The following is a 21,468-nucleotide window of genomic DNA, read 5'->3' as shown; positions in this document are numbered from 1 at the left end:
GGCTCATACTTAACATGCCACTTATGTAATATAACACCAGCATTATAATCCAATTACAGGATAAGCCTAGAGGGAAAATATATCATAAATCATTAAAAAAATAAATAAATAGTGAGAAATACATGTTATGCTTTTACTTCTGATATGTGCGTATTCCTCAGTGACAAGAGTACTAACAGCAATTCAAACCTCAAGCAGTGCTGCAATGCTACCCACAACTTTAAACCTTACCTTCGGAGGACTCTTATTTTATGACTAAATGCGTTTGGGCTCAGGAACCAGGAAACAGGACTGTAGAACAATCAGTTCAGCCTGACTTGGCACTGCAGCGTCAAAACAAGGATCAGGATCAGACCCAGATCAAGGAGCTGGAAAGCACTGCTTTCCTCACTGGACATCTGTTAGGTTTCTTACTGGACGATATGTTTCCTGTGATTGAGGAAAGAAATTTACCATTTAGTACAGTGAGATAAATATGAAATCACCACAAACTAAAATTATTATTTATATATATCCCAGATTTTATGGTATTATTGTGACTTGAGTGTGTTATATCTTCTGTTTTGTGTGAATCTGCAGGACATACAGGTGCTTGCTTGGTGATGTGTCTGACGTCTTTTTGTTCCAGCCCGAGCCCCTTCACATCTTCAGGGCCGCTCAGTATTCCGGTCAGTTTCATATAATGGCCTATACATGGCAGGCATCAGTGGTGGATATGCTGAGCTCATCTCTCCTCTCCGCTGAAAGAGCCATAACCCTCTCCAAACAGCTGGCTGGGTCCGGTTCATACCGGAGACATAGCAGTCAACGACTCCCCTATGATGAAAAATGTTTCATTAGCATTTTAATCTCGATGGAGACGGAGCCTCTGTCTGCTGGAGTGTGTGCTGACCTTGAGTGAGAGCCCGGTCCTCTTAATGAACCAATCAGCAGGCATCTGCTTACATTTGCCAGCGGCATGGATAAGGTCTATGAGCACGCCTGAGGGGGACACTTTTAACATCAAACTCATCCAGATATATGATATATGCCATGTGTAATGCAGAGTTTGGCGGGAGCTTTTATCTAAAGTGCCTTACAGTACACTGAGTGCATACATTTTTAGTATGGATGGCCTTAGTGAGAGCAGAGCCTCAAACTGTGATAAGTGCCAGCGTCTGCTCACCTCCATCATGAAAGCCTGTCTGTTTTAGGGAGTGTGTTCTCCTCAGTGACGGTGATGGAGGCGAATTTAAAAAAAAAAAAAAAAAGAAAGAAAGAAAGAAAGGTGGCTGAAACACATCCTCCAAGAATTCACACATCGTCAAGTTAATGGCATGTCATTTGAGCCTGGCAGAGTGATCAAGGCCACATTGATCCCTGCTCACATAACACACCAGAATCTGTGACTAAACTGGTGGGGGTCAACTTTTGTTGTGAGTAATGTAGGTAAATTGTAGGTAATGTAGGTAAATTCCACCTTACCACCTGCTTCCTGAGCTTCCTGAACTCTAATCTTTATTTGGAGCTTGCTCACTCACTTCTGATCTGTTTACTTTGGTCAGACTCAAAGACAACAAAGGATCCTCCATATCTCCACTGACCTGACTGTTTGACCAAGCTTCACAAGTTCAACCCTCACAGCCGCCTGTGTCAGCGTGTCCCATCGACCCTCAATGTAAAAAGTAAAAACTGAACTGGAAAAACAAAAAAAAAAAGCAGGATATAATAGGACGAGAGCACTTCTCATTGGACATAAATCAAGGTCGTATATTACAGGGAGCGTATTTTACAAACAGCAGAATAGGTAGATTGCGGATCCAGGCCTTTTTTGGAGGGGGGGAAATATGTGTGTCTGGTTGCTTTGCCCTCACCAGATAAGGCTGAGTTGAGTGGCACACAAGTCCTGGAACAACAACAAACGCTGGATTTATTGGTACTGGCAGGGCTTGTGTTTACAGAAATCACCCTCATGCAGGAGCTGATAAAAGCCTGGACATCAGCGGAGTTCCCTGTCTCACACACAAATCATTTTTTCTTTTTTTTTGTCAGGTCTGGTAAACAGACCAAACTAGTCTGTGCACACTGACGGCACAAATGATGAAGTTCAGGGTGAAACCTGGCGGTTGAAGGTGCCCCACACAACGCTGGCTTATCAGGGAATTAGTGTGCAACACATGGACAGGATGTTTCTGTTTCCAGATGTCCTGTGCCCCATCGTCTACAGCTCCTTTACCACCATGCTGCGCTCTCGAACCTTGTAAATCCCCTTCTTCTCTACCCACAGACGAGATGAAAGTAATCAGTCATATAACCTCATCAGTCAGTTAAAACAGTTCATTTAGTCCAAAATAACATTTTTTTTCTTACAATGAGTAAAATAAAAGGAAAAAGGTCTCAAAACATAAATGTTTTCTTTGTCATAAAACATAGTAAGAACAACTCAATCCAGATTCAGCATTTGCAGATAACCTGACTCAGCATCTGAACCACATTGTACAAACTCATAAAACTCAACACTGTAAATATGTCTGATTTTTTTTTTTACATCAAGATTCAAACATCATTTCCTAAGACATTAATGAAAACATAAAAATGCCCTCTCTTGCAATGTTAAGGAAAGTGATTTACATTTAGGTGCAGATACATTTAGGTATCTGCACCTAAATGTAATGGGATCTTCCCTGGACCATGGACCATCCCTCCATCAAGTCAAGCCTGGTGCAAACTGGTTTGGTACTTTTTGCATAATCTTGCTGATAAATAAACAAACAAATAAACCAACAAACAGACACAACGTGAAAACATGAACTAATGTTAACTGGAAATTAGAGCTGTTGCCATAAAGAGGTCACCAAGGCTGGGAGTGTTTTCATTAAGCAGGACATGCTGCCACCTTTTGGTCAATCATATGCTTTACCAACAAGTACACCGACGGTGTACTGTGGAGTACAGCATTAGAACAATTATAGGCTATAGCTTACTTTAAATGTACTTTAAATAATTTGATTAATCTGAAGAAGCTGCCATAAACTGATTCATTAGATTTGCAAATGATATATAAATTTAAAAAATTAAAAAAAAAAAAATAATTGAAAACTAAATTACAAAATAGAAAACATGTTTTAAAGAGGCTTCATCTCTCTGGAAATCTGAGAGCCCTCCCCAAAGTTTGATATGTGGTTGAAGGAATTAGGAAGCGTATCACATCTATAGAAAATATGATACACAGAGTCAAACAGAGAGGGACTCTGTCAGAAAATATGGCAACCATGCGTTGGTTTGATTGAAACATGAGTCAGTAGTCAGCAGTTACTGGTCTAACAGGTTAACGGCGTCCCAGTGTCAGACGTTAATAACTTATAACTTACTGCCAAACCTTTTTTCTTTAAATTGCGTATTTTTTCCCACGTGTCTGTCACTTGTCGTTGTTCTCAGAGGGGACGAACAGTTAGGGTGAGGTCCGACACCCGTCCCGGGATGATGTAGCGCTCCTCCCTGAGCAGGCGCAGCAGCAGGTCCTGGGTGTCCTGAGGCCAGCGGTAGATCCTGGTGCTCTGGAGCCAGGTGGGGACATGTCTCTGCGACACAGACACAGAACGGAGGGTGAGTGGGTAAAGTCACTGTACTGTAACTGTAAACAAGAGCCGCAGATTTCTCTCCCAGCTTGGCGGTGATGTTTTGGTCTTGGGACCGTTCACAGCACTGTTTCAGAACAACAGCTTTGGTTTTACTCTTCGACTCTGTTGTAAAATTTAGGAGGGTTGGTTTTACAAGCCAAACCCAATTAATGACATTTGAAATAATAATAATGCCGTTTCACAGTAAAAACCGTGTCTAACCCTGTCACTGTCCCTTTGTTTCGTCTCTTTATTTAACACCACATGGAGAATTGTAGTTGTGATGGTGTTTAAAACTAGAATTTGCCAATAGAAAAATATAGAAAACTACTCTAAAAAAAACTACAGCTACATAAAAACATGTATGAATAATGAGGTGTGATTCTCAATCTATTTTCCCAAAGTGGCTTTTTTTCACATCTCTTGTCCTAAGCCAACGGCTTCATCTCCCATGAGTCTTAGCCATGAGACACTTTGTTCTGCGTAAGAGTCTCAAAGCCACATGACAGTGTCACTCTGACTCAGCAACTCGGTTTGGCTGTTGTATTGGTTGGTGACAAGTGGTTTGACATGATAGGTAACAATGCAGAGGACTGTTTAACTTAAAGGTTCAATTCGCCTGAAATTTGAAAAACCTCATGCGGCCTGTCACTGTGACCTGTCACTGTGTTTAGCTGTTTATTGTTTGTACTTACTTTAGTTGCATTGGGAAACAGTACAGGTACCAGTCTGAAGTTCAGGCAGCCTTGTTGGATGAATTCATTTTGGATCTGTGCCATTAGGAAGAGAGGATAATCACACACATAGTACTCTACAAGCTCACTCTAAGTGTTTCACTTGATAACAAAGGCTAAAAATCAATCCACACCTCCTTTATCTTTGTGTGGTTTAAATAGTTAGCATTTGTCTATGTACCAGGCGGAGCTGTTCCAGGAACCGTTCCAGGAACCATTTCCTTTTTCTGTGTTGTGTGGGAAGAGGGTGTTCAGTGACAGGACCTTACCACATGAGGGCGACATTGCAAGCAAACATTTCTGCCTCAGCTGTCGCCTGCTGTCTTGTTAGCTGCGCGAGTCCTCACCTGATTGTGAATGTATTTCGTGTGCAGGCCGTGGTCGTCATCTCCATCTCCCTCCACGTCCTCCTTGTACTTGGGGCTGATGACCACAATGATGAGCACTGATTTCTGTAAAACGTTACCCCACTGTCAAGCCTCTGCAGAGGACCATACTGTAAATGGATTCACTGTCTGCTCAAGCTCAGTAGTCAGACTTACATCGTTCAGATACCTGTCCATCCATTTGGTGATGCCCATTCTTCGGATTGGGTTGTCAAAAATATCAATCTGTTGAGAGACAGGCGGAGTGTGAGTGTTTGTATGGAAAGGTCCTCGAGAAGCAAAGGAGAAATGACAGGACTTACTGCTGGTTTGAATCCCTGATCATTCAGAAATTTGGTGAAGAGAATAATTTCTTCGGCTGTGTCCACTGAATATGTGATGAAAACATTCCCTGCCAATGAAGAGTCAGTGAAACATCTTTATCTGTGCTTTTTTTTTTTTTTTTACATCCTTTGAGTTTAGGAAAGTGTTTATGCAGCGAAATGGATGTGACTTACTACACTCCTCAGGTAGGCTGATGGTCTTCCTGATCTCCCTCGTGGCAGGTCCTGGCTGGCCAGAGAAATCCACGCTGACCTCATGCATCACATCTCTGGGAGGCAGCACGCTCCGAGGCACGGGCTCATGGGCATCTTTCAGGTGCAGCCTGTTTTGTGAGGGATTCCTGTGAAAGGAAATAATCAGAAACAATGTGAGAGTGATTCATCGCATCTGTGGAAAGTGTCATTACTGTGAATCACTGCTGAAAAAAGTATACCACAAGAACAAGGAGGGCAGGAACTGCTCTCTTACCTGGGCTGTTGGTGGCGCTGAGACTCGTGGTGTGGATCTGCCAGGTAATCGTTCTTATAATGATAATTATAATTGTGATGCCGCAGGTTTGTCGGAGGGCAGCACGCACAGTGTCTGAGATAGTTTGCCTGCTTTGGATTGGGGCCTGCAGACGGACACGGAGGAGCAGACATTAAATTCCTAGTGTGGACAGTTTCCAACTCCTCAGTAAATGAGGTCATGCAGCCAAATGATACCTAACAGGGTCGTGGGGAGGCAACTTTCAAAACTTAATCTAGCACAGATAGCATGATTACCAGATCTGAAAAAAAAAAAAAAGTCTCATTTAAAAAAAATCCAGTTATCATGGAGTCGTGTTTTTTGTCCTACTTTTGGAAAACATTCGTTTTAACAGCAGATTTGAATGATATTTCTAACTGATGTAACCTGCAGCCAATATTAGTCACTGTTATTAATATGTTTTAAACAGCCCATTTTTATATAATCATAGCCTACTACTAATGACACTAGATGTTACATAATTGCCAAGGGACACTAAAAGTCTCCACTGAGACCCACACTAATAAAACAGTGTTGAAAACAGTACCGTTCAACAGTAAGGAAAACATGAAGAGTTAATATACCAGACTAAGAGCCTACATCCATGCTAGCGGCTCTGTGATGTTGTGTGACGCTGATAAACACATTAATCTTGTGTTCACTTATGTCTACATAGTATTCTGTTATCAAATAACTGCATTCAAATGTGTCTCCTAAAAAAAAAACACAAAAAAAAAAACATCCCCCTTTGATAATGAACACTCACGCTGCTGAGCAGGCATAAGGACAGCAGGGTACTGTGATGGGACAGAGTAGGGGCAGTTAACGTCAGACACGAGCGGGAGAGGGGCCTCCAAGCATTCTGCCTCCCCCACAGAAAAGTTCAGGACCCCGTGCGAAGGGCCCACAGAGCCTCTACTGTGGTTATCCATTCGGTCCCACTCACGCAGCGGTGCCTGCTCTCTCAACCCATGAGGCCAAATAACTGCAGGGAGTTGGGCATTCATGTGTCCTGGGTGTGTTTTGGGTATGAAGCAAGGTTCTGGAGGAGTGCTACAGGCAGCTCTGTTTTCATGCTGGTACTGGCTCTCAGAAAGTGTCCTCTGTCCTTTGTCTGTCTGATATGCTCCCCCAGGTGGCTCGCAGCCATAGTCCTGTGGCCTGTTGCTGGTCTCTTTATGTCCACTGCATTGTTTACAAGAGGGAGGCCAGACCAAATCCAGACTGGAGGACGTCATGCTCTCATCCATCTCAACAGGAACAGTCTGATGAGGACAAGGTCCTGACAACGAGAGCAGAACAGAAAAAAAAACAGGTTTGCACATCACCTTCACTCAGAAAGACACTTTGATAGACCAGACAGATTTCTGAGTACTGTACTGAGACTGATGAGGCTTAGCTTCCCACCTTTGAAAGAGTCCATTTTGTCACCGTGGAAGAATGTCTGCTGCCCTGTGGGTAAAGTGAAAATGAAAACAGTTAAAGGAATTGAATCCTGCACAACACCTTAAAGAGACACATACGGCACGTTACATAAACGTGACTGGCACAAAATCAGCTGCAGTTTCAGCCAAGAGATTCACAGTTCACTTTTAACAACAAAGACAGTAGCAACAGGTAAACTATGCACTTTTAACACAGTAAATAGGTGTGGTATTGACACAGACATGAGACACTTCATATAGCTTTACAGACAGGTTTGGGTGTAACATATCAGCCCGATCGCTGCAAACTAGTACAAAGGTCAAAATCACTGATCTACAGGTATGTCAGCTATGTCTTCTTAACAACAATCTCCGTGGTTTCCAGTGCGTTTTCCCCTATAAATTCACATACAGAGAATAAAGTAAACTTCACTGTGCTCCCACACGTACCTTCTCTTGACGCTGCTTATCCCTCAGCCACAGCTCAAACCTGTTCTGAGGCAAACAGGAAGCATTCCCATCGCTTGTGGCTTTCTGTTTTATGCAAAGCTTGGAAGTCTCGTGACCCATTTATGCAAATAGTGCAGGGCACCACGGCTACAACTGCCAATCAGGTTGTTTCTTCAGCAAGGTGGGCATTCTACAGTCAGCCAGGTTTAACTGCTTTTGTTTGTTTGTTTTTCTTTATTTTGAAAGATGCCAGATTTACAACATCCTTAAGCAATAAATTACAATGCAACAATAAGTTAACAATTTCACTTGAGATGTACATTAATCTAATTTGCATTTGTATTAGAATTTTATTTGTAACAAATGACTTTACTATACTAGTTTCGGATGAGCAGTGAAACACTGTCAGCTCCAGTTGCCAGTTGCTCTTTTGTCATAACTACATCAACATACCCAAAACTAGCTTCCTATGACTTTTATGAATGTTCACTCTATCACATCCGTTGTTACAATGATGTGTACAAATTTATTTCATATACACATTTCACCTGTGCTGTGTGATCAACAAGACAAAGAGTCTACAGTCACACCGGTGGCTCTGTGAGGCTGTAGCAAGGCACAGTGGTGCTAAATGCTAACACAGCTTGCTACCATGGTGATGGTATCATCCTTTTAGTTTAGTGCGCTAGCATTTCCTGGGAGCTGGAGACTCCAGGTGTTTACACTGATTCAGTTCTGGGACCCAATGAGCCCTTGAGACAGAGCTAGCTGATGAAGGCTGATGTCCATTTTCTCAGAGCTGATTTTAAAATTTCAATTATTCCAAACAGAAACACCACAAAACATAGAAACTTCAAACTTTCTGCATAATCACTGAAAGAGTTGACCTGCATGTACATGTAACAAGAGCTGTATAACTCATCTCCTTCTTCTTAGACCACAAACTCATCAATCGGCCCTTGTTTTATCCACTGATGAAGATCATGACATGACTAGTAAGTGGGCCTTTAATTAAGATTATTTTGCTAACTACTATTTCCAAGGTCAATACAGAACATTCAGACTTAAAGGATTATTATTTATATAAAGTTGGATCTTTTCTTCCAGTTCCTTTCTACTCTGTCTGTTTCAGGTTGGTTAGCATGACAGTCACATGGTCGCTCGATGGTGAGGCCTTATGGTGAGCCACAACTGAGAAGACTTTCATGGTTGTGTGGGTGAGAACAGACCCCAGCTCACGTGCCTTCGCCTTACAGGTCACCACCTGAACCAGCTCCTGTCGGAAGCGCCGGCTGACCATGCAGTAGAGCAGGAAGTTGGTGGTGGAATTAATGTTCTGCAGCATGTTGGCTAGGTCTCCGGCCACATTGATTGGGATGCTATAGTCATTCCTGTTGAAGTTCTCGTTGTTGTACTTGGTTCTCAGGATGCAGTATGTGACAAAGCGGGGCAGGCTGAGGACCACGAAGGCCACAGAGACGGTGCCCAGCAACAGGATAGTCCTCCGCAACATGCCCCTGGTGCTCCTCCCGTGCATGACGCGACGCTCCTCCTTGGTGAAGAGGTTGCTGGCGCGGCAAAGATGATATCCGATGAGGTAGTTGAAGATAATGACCAACACAATGGGGATTCCCCCTGAGAGGAAGGTGGTTATCCACACTATAACAGTAGAGTAGGCCTCATCACGGTAACGACACCTGGGCAGCGTCACGTTCTCCCCATTCACAGTAAAATTAACAGGTGTGACAATATTGATCCAGCCCAGTGGCACAGAGACCAGATGTGACACCAGGACAATAGCCATACATGTCAGTTTAGTGACCCAGGCCTGAGAGAAGTGCTGCTTGGCTGCTGTGCTGCGGAGGACAAGGTAACGTTCGATGGTGAACACCACCACGATCCAGGAGGAGCTGTAGAGTGATCCGTACTGCAGGAATCCCAGGATGCCACACCAGGGGTGGGAGTGCCAGAAGGGCTGCAGCAGCCAGAAGGTGAGGGTCAAATCAATGAGGATCACCCACACCAGGTAGAAGGTGTCCACAATGGCCAGACAGCTCAGGTAAATGATGGCCGTCTCAGACATCCCACAATTACGGAAGGAGATCATGTAGAATGTGAAGAGGTTGGCTGGAAAGAAAAGACAGAAACAAATGAGCTAATGACGGCTAACAACTTCAGAGCTGTTTACATTTTTATTTTAGCTAAGTACAGCATCCACAGATTACTCCTATCTTGTCAGGATGGTCTGAAATCCTGTCACTGTGAGGTCAGAGGTGCTGTGTATGTCACTGCATCCAGCAGCTGTTGGTAAAGAAATAGCCTAGCTCCAATGCTAACTGCTTCTAAAACCATAATGTCAAATGTCCATATTTTTATTTCTACACGCTAAATACATAACATACAATGGGTAAAAGCTTGAGAATTTCTGATAGAGTTCTATTTCCATTTTTTACACAGCTAGGCTTTCATCCTAACACAATGGCGGCCGTGAGGCTTGCCATGGTAGGTCTCTGTCACCATTCCTGTTCCAAAAAACAAAGTCTCCTGTCTTAATGACTATAGACCTAGTGCACTCACATCTGTGATTATGAAATCCTTTGAGTGCATTATCCTCCTCCACCTGAAGAAGTTCACCACCCCTCTAATGGACAGTCATCAGTTTACATACTGGGCTAACAGATCTGTGGAGGATGCTATCAGTCTGGCTCATTACAACATTCTGCAACACCTGGAATCCCCTAACACCTACGTCCAGATACTGTTTATTCATTTCTGCTCCGCCTTTAACACCATCAACCCAGCCAACCTCTTCAAGAAACTTCTGGACATGGGCATTGACACCACCCTCTGCTACTGGATCTATAGCTTCCTGTCAAAGAGACAGCAGTGAGTCAGGATGAGTGGTGTCCTCTGACTCTAAGCATAGGTGTCCCCCAGGGATGTGTCCTTTCTCACTACTGTAAGCCGGTCAACCAAGCAGTCACTTGGTGCCACAACAATAATGTACACCTCAACACATTAAAAACACAAATCTGGTAAAATCACTGGTCTCCCCCTCCCATCCATAGATACACTTTACCGCAGACGTGTAACAACACGCAATAAAAAAATCACCTCTGACCCACAGGCTATATAAGACATGGGCGAAGCACCCGTGACGTCACCCACTGATTTCGGGGAGTCGGTTGTGTGACCAAACCATGAGCATTTGAGCTGCGCCATCTTGGATTTATGGACTTTCCATATTTGGCGGAAAGGCTGTCATTCTACGGGTCAGCCGGGGCCAGCCAGCCGAGAACCCGCCCACTTAGCTCGGAGCAATATTTAATATTTACCGGTTTTCACCGCTGCCTCCATCCAATATCCGCTTACAGTTACAGCAGCACACAAACAACAGCAGCCGCTTACTGACGGAGCTGCTCTGTCCATGCAATGTCGGACTTTTTAAACAGAAAAATGAGATGAAATAAAATTGTAGCCTAATATTCCCGCAATAAACAGACTCTGAGAGCACGGAACACACCGCAACAGCGTTCCTAACATTAGCTGCTCCGGTCCTCTATCTGTATCAGCAGCGACCATAAATCGGCAAATCATAAGCCAGCGGCAAAACATGCTAATACATGCTAATTAATGCAAACATCCAGGTAAAATAGTGAGAAATTTACTTACCGAAAAAAACTGAAACACAGACTCCTTCGACGGTCGGTTAGTACAGTCGACACTACAACAAGCCATACTGTCACAAAAACCTATCCGAACGTTGGCAAACAAACACGGACACTGCAGCCCCTGTCAACCGCAGGGGCGGCAGGTAGCAGGAGGCCTCTGGGTGTAGCCGCCTAGCCCAGCAGATGCTTTAGCAAAGAGCTAACTGTCAGTGCTTGTCTATGGAGCTGTTACTCAACGTAACCACGCCCCAATTTATGTAATAGAGACCAAAAACAACTCTACAACTGCCCCCTTGCTCTGACCCCCACTCATCCTGCTCATCACCTGTTCAGTCTGTTGCCCTCTAGGAGGCGCTGCAGGTCCCTGCCCGACAGATCCCAAAGAGTACAACAACAGCTTCAACCCCTCTGCCATAAGGTCACTAAGTCATTCATAAATAGTTTTTGGCCTGAATGCTCTGAGGGCAGTGGGTCATTGGAATGCATGGTATTTGCTGAAGCAGGCTATAAGCAATTAATTAACAAATGAAGTTATTCATAACTGCAAACCTTTTAATATTTTGGTAATGATTATCACTGATAAAACCTATTCAAGCGTGGACAGCCAAAGATCGAATACAACAAGGTACACACCTGGAATACCCATGATGCAAAGCAATGGGTAGTAGATTTTCTGAACAGTAACAAAGACGGTGACACCGACTCCCTCCATGATTCATTCACTGCCAGGCAAGCGCTCACATGCTAATACCTGCAATAAAAAGCAACAGAGAGCCAGGTGAGGTGCTGTTACTGAAACAGAGAGCAGAGCAGTACGACCAGCACGTACTAGTGAGGGTCCACAGTCAACACTGGAGCCTTTTTATTCCATGATTTGACTTTGATTTCAAATGTTAAATTACTAAAATTGAAGGTTTTAAACCGCTCTGTTGAATTTCTGCAGATTCCGCAAATATCAATTCAAATGTGAAGTCAGATAAAAAAGGCAAAAAGGGCTTGGTTGTATAACTAATGTGTCATCACTCTCAGGAATGTTTTGGGTTTTTTTTTTTAACCATGTTTAAACTCGTACACAGAGATTAGACAGATTCTTGTTAAACTGGGCCATTGAGCTGACGACAATCACAATAAAAGCAGATGTGTCTGCTTTTGGGTGGGTCTCACAGGGAAGGCAGCAGTGGAAGTTTCTGTACAAAGTTGTTTTTTTTAATCCCTGCTTGGTTTTTTCCCATGTTACATAATAACAGCACATAAAGATCCACTGTTATCTTGATCACACACACACAGATATGTGCAGTCCCTCTGACTAATGGTTCATCTTTGACACTGACTTTAAGCGCAAACTTAAATAACCTTTACAGAAACTCAACAAAGCTAAACAATTTCATTCATCAGTGTTAAAATGGATAACATCAGACATACCTGGTGTGTTATCCGACCTCCTTGGCGTCTTCCTTGTAGCTATATCCACTTCTGTGTATCACACAGAAGCAGCTTCATCCACACAGGTACAGCTGGAAATGTGTCCACGAGCACCAAGTGTCTCAGTGATATGAGGAGGGGTGTGTGTGCGTGTGTCACAGCTTCAGCTGCTGCCCGTATAAAAGCTTCAGGAGGAGGGAGTCACCTCACAGATGATGTGAAGGCTCAGTTGATCCTGGAGGAGATGTTCAGCGTCTGACAACCGAACCAGGAATGTCAAACTGCAGTGCTTTGGATTTGGACAGATTCTGCTTAGAAAACACTGTTCCTGACAAACCAACCATCATCTCACTATGAGATATGAGAATCAATTGTCTGTCACATAATAAACCACATCTGCCAGAAAAGTGAAAAGGGAGGTTAGCTGCAGAGCCATGAGCTTAAGACGTCTTGATGTTGTTGTGCACAGTGGACACAGGAACATTCAGATCTCTGGAGATGGACTTGTAGCCTTGAGATCATCCATGTTTTTTTTCCCCACAATTTTGTCTCTCAGATCCACAGACAACTCTTTACTCTTCTTTCTTTTCTCAGTGCTCAGTGAGACACACAACACAAAGGTTGAGTCAGCTCCGTTTTAACTGGCTGTGTGTAGTGTAGTGTGATTACTACATTGCCTGCACCTGTTACTTACCACAGGTGAGTCTCAATACAAGCATCACATTAAATAATGTTTCAAATAATGTTTCATGTTCTTTTTTTTTTTTTTTTATCAGAGGCTACAGGTTACAATCACACAGGACAAAGAGAGGTAGCAATGAACTGTCAATCAACACTCACACACACACACACACACACACACACACACACACTCATGAGCGTGTCATAGTTTCCTCATACAAACACTAGCATGTGGAAAAGAAGTGTCTTGGAAAGAGTGTAAAATGTTTATTGTTCTTTTCTGAATTTCAAACGGCAAATCACTGAATTAACAAAACAGGTTATGATAAAAAAAAAAAATGGAAAAGAAAGATTTAAAGGAGGGAAGTTAACCACACTTAATAACCGTTAAGCTGTACAACTGAAAATGTTGGATGAAAAAAATGAGGGGTATCCACGGACCATGAAAGCACCTGCATTAAGACCAGATCAGAGACCAGACCGGGGTTCATTCATTTTCAGTTCAGTGGAATTTAAAACCCTCAGATGTTGAATTTCTCTTCTGAACTGCAGCATGAACTGACCCCAAAAGCTCCTGTGACCTTACAGAACAACTGACTGTCCAACGCTGAAGGGGTCAAAAAAAAAAGACATGTCAAAACCAAAGACTCAAAGAACGGAGAGAATATAACGGTTAGTAAAACATAAAAGAAGAAATAACTTGAGGTGGTCCAGGTTCGGGTGCAGGTCAGCACCCTGCAGGCTCACGCAGAGGACAAGTAGGAGACGGGGGGGCACCACCCTCCATGTCGTCTCCCCCGCCCCCAAAAAACAAGAACCTCGACGATGAGGAGAGGCCTCAGAGTGACGGCTCAAATAAAGGCAAACGGACTCTTCTTCCACAAAGACAAGCTTTCTTTCTTCCAGCGAAACTGAAGCAACACAGAGATGTTCCACCCAGATTCTCTCCAAATGATCAGCAGGGGAGGGGGGGGATATGTTCGATATCCTCACGCTCTGCTTTAATTCACCAAAAAAAAAAAAAAAAAAACACCTGACGGGTGTGAGACATTTGTCCAAACAGTCTGAGGACTGATGCCGTGAGGAAGCTTTGGAGGGAGTGCGAGAAAAACCAAAAGAGGCCGATGGAGTCGAGAAGAAAGAAAATAAATCAAAGAGTCAAACAAAAACAAAACAAAACAAACAAAAAAAAAATATATATATATATAAACAAGGCTTCCAATTCAATCTCTAGAAAAGAATCCAGGACCTAGAGTATAATACACCGACACACGAACTGTGCCTGCTCAGGTGCTCATCTTCCTTTGCCTTTATTATTTTTATCATTATTATTATTTTGTGCAGGAGAAAATAAAAATCTTAAACGGAAGCAAACAAAAAAAAAACAAACTAAAACAAACCTTTCTTATTTACACTGAATACAGGTTTTTCATTGCATTAATCACACCCCCAGCTGTCCCCGTCCATCCCTCGGCTTCCCCTAATTATCGCATTTGCAGAGTTCAGACACCAGGGGGCGAGAGGGAGGGAGCGGGGGGAGGGAGGGGGGAGGGGTCAGAGACCCAGGGTGGTGTTTTCTGGGAGTTGGTGTTGGAACTGAAACGCTCGGCTTGAGCTGAGGAAGCTGTACAGATCCCTAAAATAAAGGCTGGGAAGGCTCCAGAGTTTTTTTTTATTTTTAACAGCACTGACAACGTGGTCCCAGCCCCGAGCCGCCGCCCCCCCATGCCCCCCACCCAGAGAGAGAGAGAGAGAGACAAAGAGACAGAGAGACAGAGAGAGAGAGGGTTTGGAGGGGGGGGGGTGGTTTAGAGGTTGTCCCCGGGCTGGTACTGAGGTTCAGTGGCTGTGAAGTAGTCCTCCAAGAAGGCCTGCAGGTACTCGAAGGTGGGCCGCTCCTCGGCGTCCTTCTTCCAGCACTGCAGCATCAGCTCGTGCAGCGAGATGGGGCAGTCCTGGGGGCACGGCATCCTGTAGCCCCGCTCCACCTGCTCCAGCACCTCGCGGTTGTTCATCCCTTAAACAAATAAACAAACAACTTCCTGAATATGTGAAAACCTTTAACCTCGGACACGTGACTCGTTTTTAAAAAGGTTCACTGTGTCTTTGGTCTGAAACCGAACCTAAGAACCAGAGGTTCTGTCTCAGACGCACAACCTGACCCCCCCCCCCCCCACCCACCGCCTCTTACCTGGGTAAGGCACCCGGCCCTTGGTGACCAGCTCTGTGAGCAAGATGCCAAACGACCACACGTCCGACTTGATGGTGAACTTCCCGTACAGCGCAGCCTCCGGGGCGGTCCACTTGATGGGGAACTTGGCGCCTGCAGGAGATTAAATGAGATGAACGGAGCGTCTCTTCCTGACCCAGTGATCCAGTTTACTGATCCTGATGAGAATCAATACTCTCTGCAAAGTTGTGCGCCACTGATGGTCCAGGTGACAGTTCTGAATCTGTGATCTAATGTGGACATCAGTGGAAGCTCCACAGATTTAAATGAACTTTTATGTAGCTTAATTAATTCAGCGACTGACTTCCTGTTTGCTTAGCCTGTTCTTTAAACTGCTGCCTTGGAAGGTGAACACAGGCCACGTCAGCGGTTAAGAGTTAAAAAGTTCTGCCTGCCATAAACTGTTAATGATTAACCAGCTATTGATAGTTGATGCCGGCCGTCTATTGATTAAGGAAATGGCTTGAAATTGCCATCGCTGGTCACTGCTGGTGGAACCCCACCCTCACCCCGCCCCCCTAAAACAGACAAAAAAAAAAAAAAAAGCTGTCTGGATCCGTGAGCAAATATTTGGAGCTGACTCCACTGACTGTAGCTTCGTTGCTGAGTGTTTGCTTGTCGTGTTGATGTGGGCGCGCTGACAGAGTTTCCTCCATGATCTAATGCAGTCACCATGTGTGAGTGGGAACATCAACAATGTGAGATTTAATACAGTGTGTGTGTGTGTGTATGTGTGTGTGTGTGTGTGAGAGAGAGAGAAAGGAGAGGAGCGGGGAGCCCCACCTTGCCGAGCGGTGTATTCATTGTCTTCGATGAGCCTGGCCAGGCCGAAGTCGGCGATCTTGCACACCAGATTGTCTCCCACCAGGATGTTGGCGGAGCGCAGGTCTCTGTGGATGTAGTTCATCCTCTCGATGTAGGCCATGCCTGCTGCCACCTGCAGCACAGCACAGGGAGTGCACTGCATCAACACACACACATACACACACACACACACACACTCCAAAAATCCTCCAGGCGTTGCTTCAGGATGTGACTTGCTCCAGGGTACGTGGATACATACGGAGCCCTTTTTTCCAAATCCAACTTTGAATGTAACTTTCACTGCACTGTAAACATGCAGCGGAGCTGCTCAGGCTCAGCCAGGCTGATTTTAAAAAGCGTCCAATCACAGATGATTTATTACCTGCCGGAGATCTGGGTCAGAGCAGGATGAACCGCTCTGGACTTAGTGTATCAGTTACAGAGAAATCAGTGTTTGTTTCTGTGCTGTTCTACAACATTCAGTAACAGCATCAGATCAGGGCTGAGCCTGGAGCTGGACCATGGGGGCTCGTGTCGTTCATTCAGAATTCATTGATAAAATATCGGCAGATCAATCCCTGATGAAAATAACAGTTGATGAATTCATGTGGAGGAAGTTTCCCTCGGTAACCAGGCGCTGAGGAGTCCACGGGTAAAAACCCGAGCTTTACCTGCGCTGCCATGTCCACCAGGTTCGGCAGCTTCAACCCTCGTCCTTCTCCGTCCTTCAAGAAATCCAGCAGGCTTCCTACAGAGGACGTAAAACAGATGTCTCATTTATAGTCCATGTACACACGCAGACACTGATGTTGACAATCACCACGAATACTTTACATTCCAAAATCTTCATACTGGTTTTCCCTTTGTGAAAACACGCTGTCCTCTCCAGCTTACTGGGCTGACCTACATGTGGCAGCCTGTGTGTACAGCAGACACACTGATGCACATCAAAGTTTCCATTATGGTGCTCTTTGCTGTTTAATGTGCACCCACAGCTCTTTCTTGTGGGCTTTCTGAATTCCAGGGTTTTTTTTTTCGGAGGATTGTTTTTTGAAAAGCCTGAATCATCTTCAGTCTCTTTGAAACAAAGGACTTTCCACAGCTCCACAGTTACTATTCGTCTGACGGGAACAGAACAACAACAAAGAAGTGTGTGTCTGTGAACACACTAACACAAACAAACAGGCACACGCGCAGGATCCAGACCGTTTAAATGCTGTAGTACGAATGTTTGCTCTGGTCAAACAAAGCACGGGGTCAAGAACTAATGCTCTTTATTTACTGTGCATGTTCATGGTCCCCAGAGGAAATGATTTCAGAGACCCCTTTTTACAGGGCGATCACCTGCAACACCTATGATCGTGTCCAACATCGGGCCCTAAATTTTCTAAACATTAGAATGTAGTCGCAGATTGACATTTCTGCTAAATTTACTTATTCATGCCTCCAAGAGGATGAACCCTTTCCATTTTCAATACTCTAGAAGTGTTGCCTTTGGGACAAAGCTTTATGATTAAAATATATAATCTTCATTATATATTCATCTCTCTCTCTGATGGTGAAGGCTTTTCCTGAATATATTCTTACATCCCAGGGGAATAAATCCCTCAGATTTTAATGAATAATCTCTCCTCTGCCACAGAGTTTCACTGTGCAGACCACACGTCAAAGCATCGCTTAAGCTGACTTTAGAAAAAACACGTTGCTGCATATTGGGCCTTCATTGGCTATGAGACTGCCGATAGCGGCTCTGTTGCTTTTCTGTAACCCACACCTAACAAAGCCATCTCCACTGCACGCCGTGAACGAAACAACGCAAAGCTCAGGACTGCAGCGGTCTTCTGTTCGTAAAGAGACATGGTCAAGCAGAAGTCCTGCTTTGTTCCACATCACAAAGTGATGTAGACACACTGTATGTGTGTCCATCTACCTTTGCCCATGTACTCTGTGACGATGTAGATGGGCTCCTCCGACACCACGGCGTAGAGCTGCACCAGCTTGTCATGGCGCAGTTTCTTCATGATCTGAGCCTCCTCCAGGAAGGACTCTGGGGACATGGTGCCAGGCTTCAGAGTCTTCACCGCCACCTTAGTGGTGCCGTTCCACGTTCCTGACACACACATACACACACACACACGTTGGCATCAGCACACCGTGAGCACTGATTCGTATTCAAATCGTGCCATTTCAAAGTAAGACTTGACAACCCTGCTGTCTAACCTGAGGAGATGATTGGCGGCTGAGAGGCAACTCGAGTCAAAAACAAGGGGAGGAAGTCTTACTTTGAAATGACAATGAAGTAAACATGCAAACACAGAATGAGATCGGGAGGCAGCATGAGAATCAGTCCGTCTTTACAGTCTCTCACGCACAGAGGCTGTGATGAAGCATAACTAAATGGGATACCAGATTTAAGAGTGGACCTGGTTTTGAAATGGATTTGAAAAACCAGGAGAGGCCCAGCAGGGTCTCTGAGAGACACAATATGCCAACACAGGAGCAGATAATCCTTTGTAGGACGATTAACAAAAGCAAGACTGTAAGCTCCTCATTGGTTACATGCCAGTTACTGTGCCGCCAGTGTACACTGCCAGAATAAGATATATGCACTCCACTTATCTCATTCTGTGACAGTAATGGATGCAGGAACATTATTAGTGACCAAGTGAGTAATGAGTGAGTCTCTGTGTGTTTGGTGGGTTATAGAGGGTTTAGTTTAAGAGCAGGCTCATAAATCAGAGCAGGCGTTCTTTAATGACGCAGCTGTGCAGATGTTTTTGGGGGGATTCGGGACCGAGCAGGTGATGATCACCTGCTGGGTTCGGGTCCCAGAGGCTGAGTGTCATCTGTCACAGCATCTGTCCAGCTGGAATATGATAAGAACACACGCACTCACCCTCGGAGTCTGCAGTATGGAAGTCTAACATGGCAAATATTCAAATATTAAAAACCTAATAATGTCTGAGTGTGTCTAATGTCTAATGTCTGTAAAGGCTGAGGTGCTGAGCTCAGCACCTCCACATTTAAGAATGCACAGAAAAGGATAAACTAAAATCTTCATATTTGCTTTCAGGCTGACCCACTGTGCAAAAAAAAAAAAAAGAAGAAAGAAAAAAGAAGGGTACTTCTTTTAGTTTGGGATTTTCTTACCATAAAACACATCAGCAAAACATCCTGTGCCCAGCTTTACTTCCAACTCAAGTGCGTCTCTGCTGATCTCCCAGGCATCATGACTCAAGCCCACAGTGTCAGGGATGTAGTTCACACACACGCCCGTTAAATTAAAGCACAAACCATCCGCACTCTCTACAAGGGGGGGGAGGGAAGGCAAGGCACACAGGGTTAACTACCGGGGAGAGGAACATGCAGTGAGGCACATGGAAGGGGAGCCATCTTTAGACTGTAAGAGCAGAGTCTCCTGATACACTGGATGTTTTTCCAGATGATTTTGGGTGGATGGGGTCAGAAACCAGAAGTTTCTTCCTCTGGCAACATCCCCGAACTGAGCATTATCAAAATTTCCTGCCCTATTTTCTCGTTTGAATCCCACCCTCCCACCCGGGCCAGATTATTGGCTTGTGTTTTTGAGTCTGGTGTCTCTGCTGCTTCAAGCGTGGGCCCCTTTCCTTGTGACCTCGTCTTCCGGAAGACGACCGGATCCGTACCCATCCAGACCTCCCCAAACTGCCCGTTCCCGAGACGCTTGATTAGCTGCAGCGACTCCCGTGGGATCTCCCACACGTCTTTGGTTTTGACGGAGAGGTCGGCGAGGCGTGGCATCCCTTTGTGGCAGGGTACCACCAAGCGACAGCAGAGCCCAGCGGCTCGGTCTGCACACGGCACGCAGCGACACACAAAACAAAAGCATAAGAGAGAGACAGAGAGATGTACAGAGAGTTAGCATAGCAGGGGAGAGAGGAGAGCTTAAAAGCAACACAACAAATAGAAACGAGGACGACAAGGAGCGGAGTAAACATGAAAGCCAAAACATCACTTCCTTTCTTTGTGCTTCCTGGATGGCACACAGGCTGAGCTCAGGTCAGAAGATCGAGCAGTAATCAGTCTAATGTGCTCTCCCTCATCCTCACTGATCATCAAATCAGCCAGAGTGCTGCCTGGCTGTGCACGTCTCAGAACGCAATCAGTACAGGAGACATTCATCGTCCCCAGAGGATGAATGCGAATTACTTTGGTGAGCCCCTGATTTTTCATCTCGAGCCACCACGAGGCTCCAGACTCTTCATCCTGCTTAAATCTACCTCCTGACAATTCTCCAACTTTATGAAACTGCAATACTACAGTTGCAATACCCTGTATGTTGCCTTGATATGGTGGCTTCAGAACAACAGAAGGTAATGGGTGCAGCTCATAATAAAAGCATAGGCTCTATGATATATGGCTCACTTTTGGCTAATGGCATCTACGACTCACATATACTTTACGATAATGCAGGTAATTGATGTAAAGAGATAGCTCCGAGCGTCAAGGCGCTCATCAGGGAAATTTTTTACTGCTTTATCTGCTGTTGTGGTTAAACACAAAGATAAAGCGCAGGAACTTCATGTACCGTGAGAAGCATTTAGCAAGCCACGCTTGTTCAGGCGGCTGAGTGCTGCTCTCGCCGCTTCCATTTCGATCGTCTCTTCCTCTCTGCGTAGGGCCGTCGCTTTCACTGATGACAACCACATGGTCCGTGTCATGAAATCAAACGTCTCTTGCGTTTACTCTAGAGGAAGTGCTAGTGTTTGCCAGCCATTGATTAAGCCGGTGAATTAGGCCAGAGTTTCCGCTGATACCTCCATGCTGATATCTAGAGGACCTGGTGGGGCTGTTTGCAATGGGGCAGTAAAAGACGAGATAAAGACCCGCGTTCAACCTTCAACTTGGCCATTAAAGCCCATCTGGTCTGTCTACTGCTTCAGCGGCTCCGCTCAGACGTCAATACAGCTCTGTGTTGTTCACTCTGCTGGCGGTCACAAAACCTGTCAATATGTGGGACCGTAACGCAGAGGTTAAAAAGCAAGGCGCTGATCCACGCTGAGGACAATGAACGAACGGCTGAAAGCAGGACTTGTCTCATGTTCCTTCAAACAATAACTCCTGTTATCAGCAAAGGGGCGTGATATAATCACACTTCAGTTCAATACATAGCCGCTTTAAAGTGTCTGCTGAAAAGCCACAAACAGAAATGACCGATAAGCGTTCATTCAATTTCCAAAGCTATCTTGATTCAGAG

General features: G+C 44.8%; 3 protein-coding genes across 7 annotated transcripts in view; all 3 read right to left on the bottom strand.

Annotated features, from left to right (window-relative positions):
* Positions 1 to 2,304: 2,304 nt before the first annotated feature.
* Positions 2,305 to 7,491, bottom strand: LOC121199933. 2 transcript variants are annotated; one of them, XM_041064950.1, is made up of 10 exons: positions 7,425 to 7,491; positions 6,958 to 7,002; positions 6,317 to 6,832; positions 5,512 to 5,656; positions 5,217 to 5,383; positions 5,022 to 5,110; positions 4,876 to 4,944; positions 4,681 to 4,785; positions 4,295 to 4,369; positions 2,305 to 3,560 (listed from the first exon to the last, which is right to left on the bottom strand). In XM_041064950.1, exons 2-10 carry the CDS (start codon positions 6,971 to 6,973, stop codon positions 3,414 to 3,416), a joined length of 1,329 nt encoding a protein of 442 aa, XP_040920884.1. In that variant the 5' UTR covers positions 6,974 to 7,002; positions 7,425 to 7,491; the 3' UTR covers positions 2,305 to 3,413. The 2 variants fall into 2 exon arrangements, with proteins under 2 accessions (XP_040920884.1, XP_040920883.1); XM_041064949.1 differs by having other exon boundaries at positions 6,958 to 6,997; positions 7,425 to 7,466.
* An 869-nt stretch (positions 7,492 to 8,360) lies between these two features.
* On the bottom strand, positions 8,361 to 12,620 carry LOC121199819 (probable G-protein coupled receptor 139). The gene is made up of 3 exons (XM_041064769.1): positions 12,518 to 12,620; positions 11,729 to 11,846; positions 8,361 to 9,551 (listed from the first exon to the last, which is right to left on the bottom strand). The coding sequence occupies exons 2-3, from the start codon at positions 11,805 to 11,807 to the stop codon at positions 8,539 to 8,541; spliced, it is 1,092 nt and encodes a 363-aa protein (XP_040920703.1). The 5' UTR covers positions 11,808 to 11,846; positions 12,518 to 12,620; the 3' UTR covers positions 8,361 to 8,538.
* An 830-nt stretch (positions 12,621 to 13,450) lies between these two features.
* fynb (FYN proto-oncogene, Src family tyrosine kinase b) overlaps positions 13,451 to 21,468 on the bottom strand; it is a 53,916-nt gene continuing 45,898 nt past the window's right edge. For 2 of the 4 annotated variants that reach the window (XM_041063722.1, XM_041063723.1), the window contains exons 8-13: positions 19,898 to 20,062; positions 18,163 to 18,342; positions 16,904 to 16,980; positions 16,212 to 16,365; positions 15,390 to 15,521; positions 13,451 to 15,215 (exon numbers count right to left, since the gene is read on the bottom strand). In XM_041063722.1, the coding sequence (XP_040919656.1) occupies positions 15,007 to 15,215; positions 15,390 to 15,521; positions 16,212 to 16,365; positions 16,904 to 16,980; positions 18,163 to 18,342; positions 19,898 to 20,062 (917 nt within the window). In that variant the 3' untranslated portion in view covers positions 13,451 to 15,006. Of the gene's footprint in view, positions 15,216 to 15,389; positions 15,522 to 16,211; positions 16,366 to 16,903; positions 16,981 to 18,162; positions 18,343 to 19,382; positions 19,539 to 19,897; positions 20,063 to 21,468 lie in introns of all 4 variants that reach the window. The other 2 variants (XM_041063725.1, XM_041063724.1) reach the window with 2 other exon arrangements.

The sequence above is a fragment of the Toxotes jaculatrix genome, chromosome 19 (genome assembly GCF_017976425.1).
Source record: "Toxotes jaculatrix isolate fToxJac2 chromosome 19, fToxJac2.pri, whole genome shotgun sequence".
Lineage (NCBI taxonomy): Eukaryota > Metazoa > Chordata > Actinopteri > Toxotidae > Toxotes > Toxotes jaculatrix.
Note: the sequence above shows the minus strand (reverse complement) of the source record. Positions and strands in the feature narration are given on the sequence as shown.

Bases quoted from the DNA above. Each gene is read 5' to 3' on its own strand.
- LOC121199933 (XM_041064950.1), bottom strand. The intron at 4,945-5,021 runs GTAAGTCCTGTC...GTCTCTCAACAG, and splicing joins ATCAGGGATTCAAACCAGCA to ATTGATATTTTTGACAACCC. The intron at 4,370-4,680 runs GTGAGGACTCGC...CTAATGGCACAG, and splicing joins CGAAATACATTCACAATCAG to ATCCAAAATGAATTCATCCA.
- LOC121199819 (XM_041064769.1), bottom strand. From the start codon at position 11,807: ATGGAGGGAGTCGGTGTCACCGTCTTTGTTACTGTTCAGAAAATCTAC. The intron at 9,552-11,728 runs GTGTGTACCTTG...TTTTCTTTCCAG, and splicing joins TTGCATCATGGGTATTCCAG to CCAACCTCTTCACATTCTAC.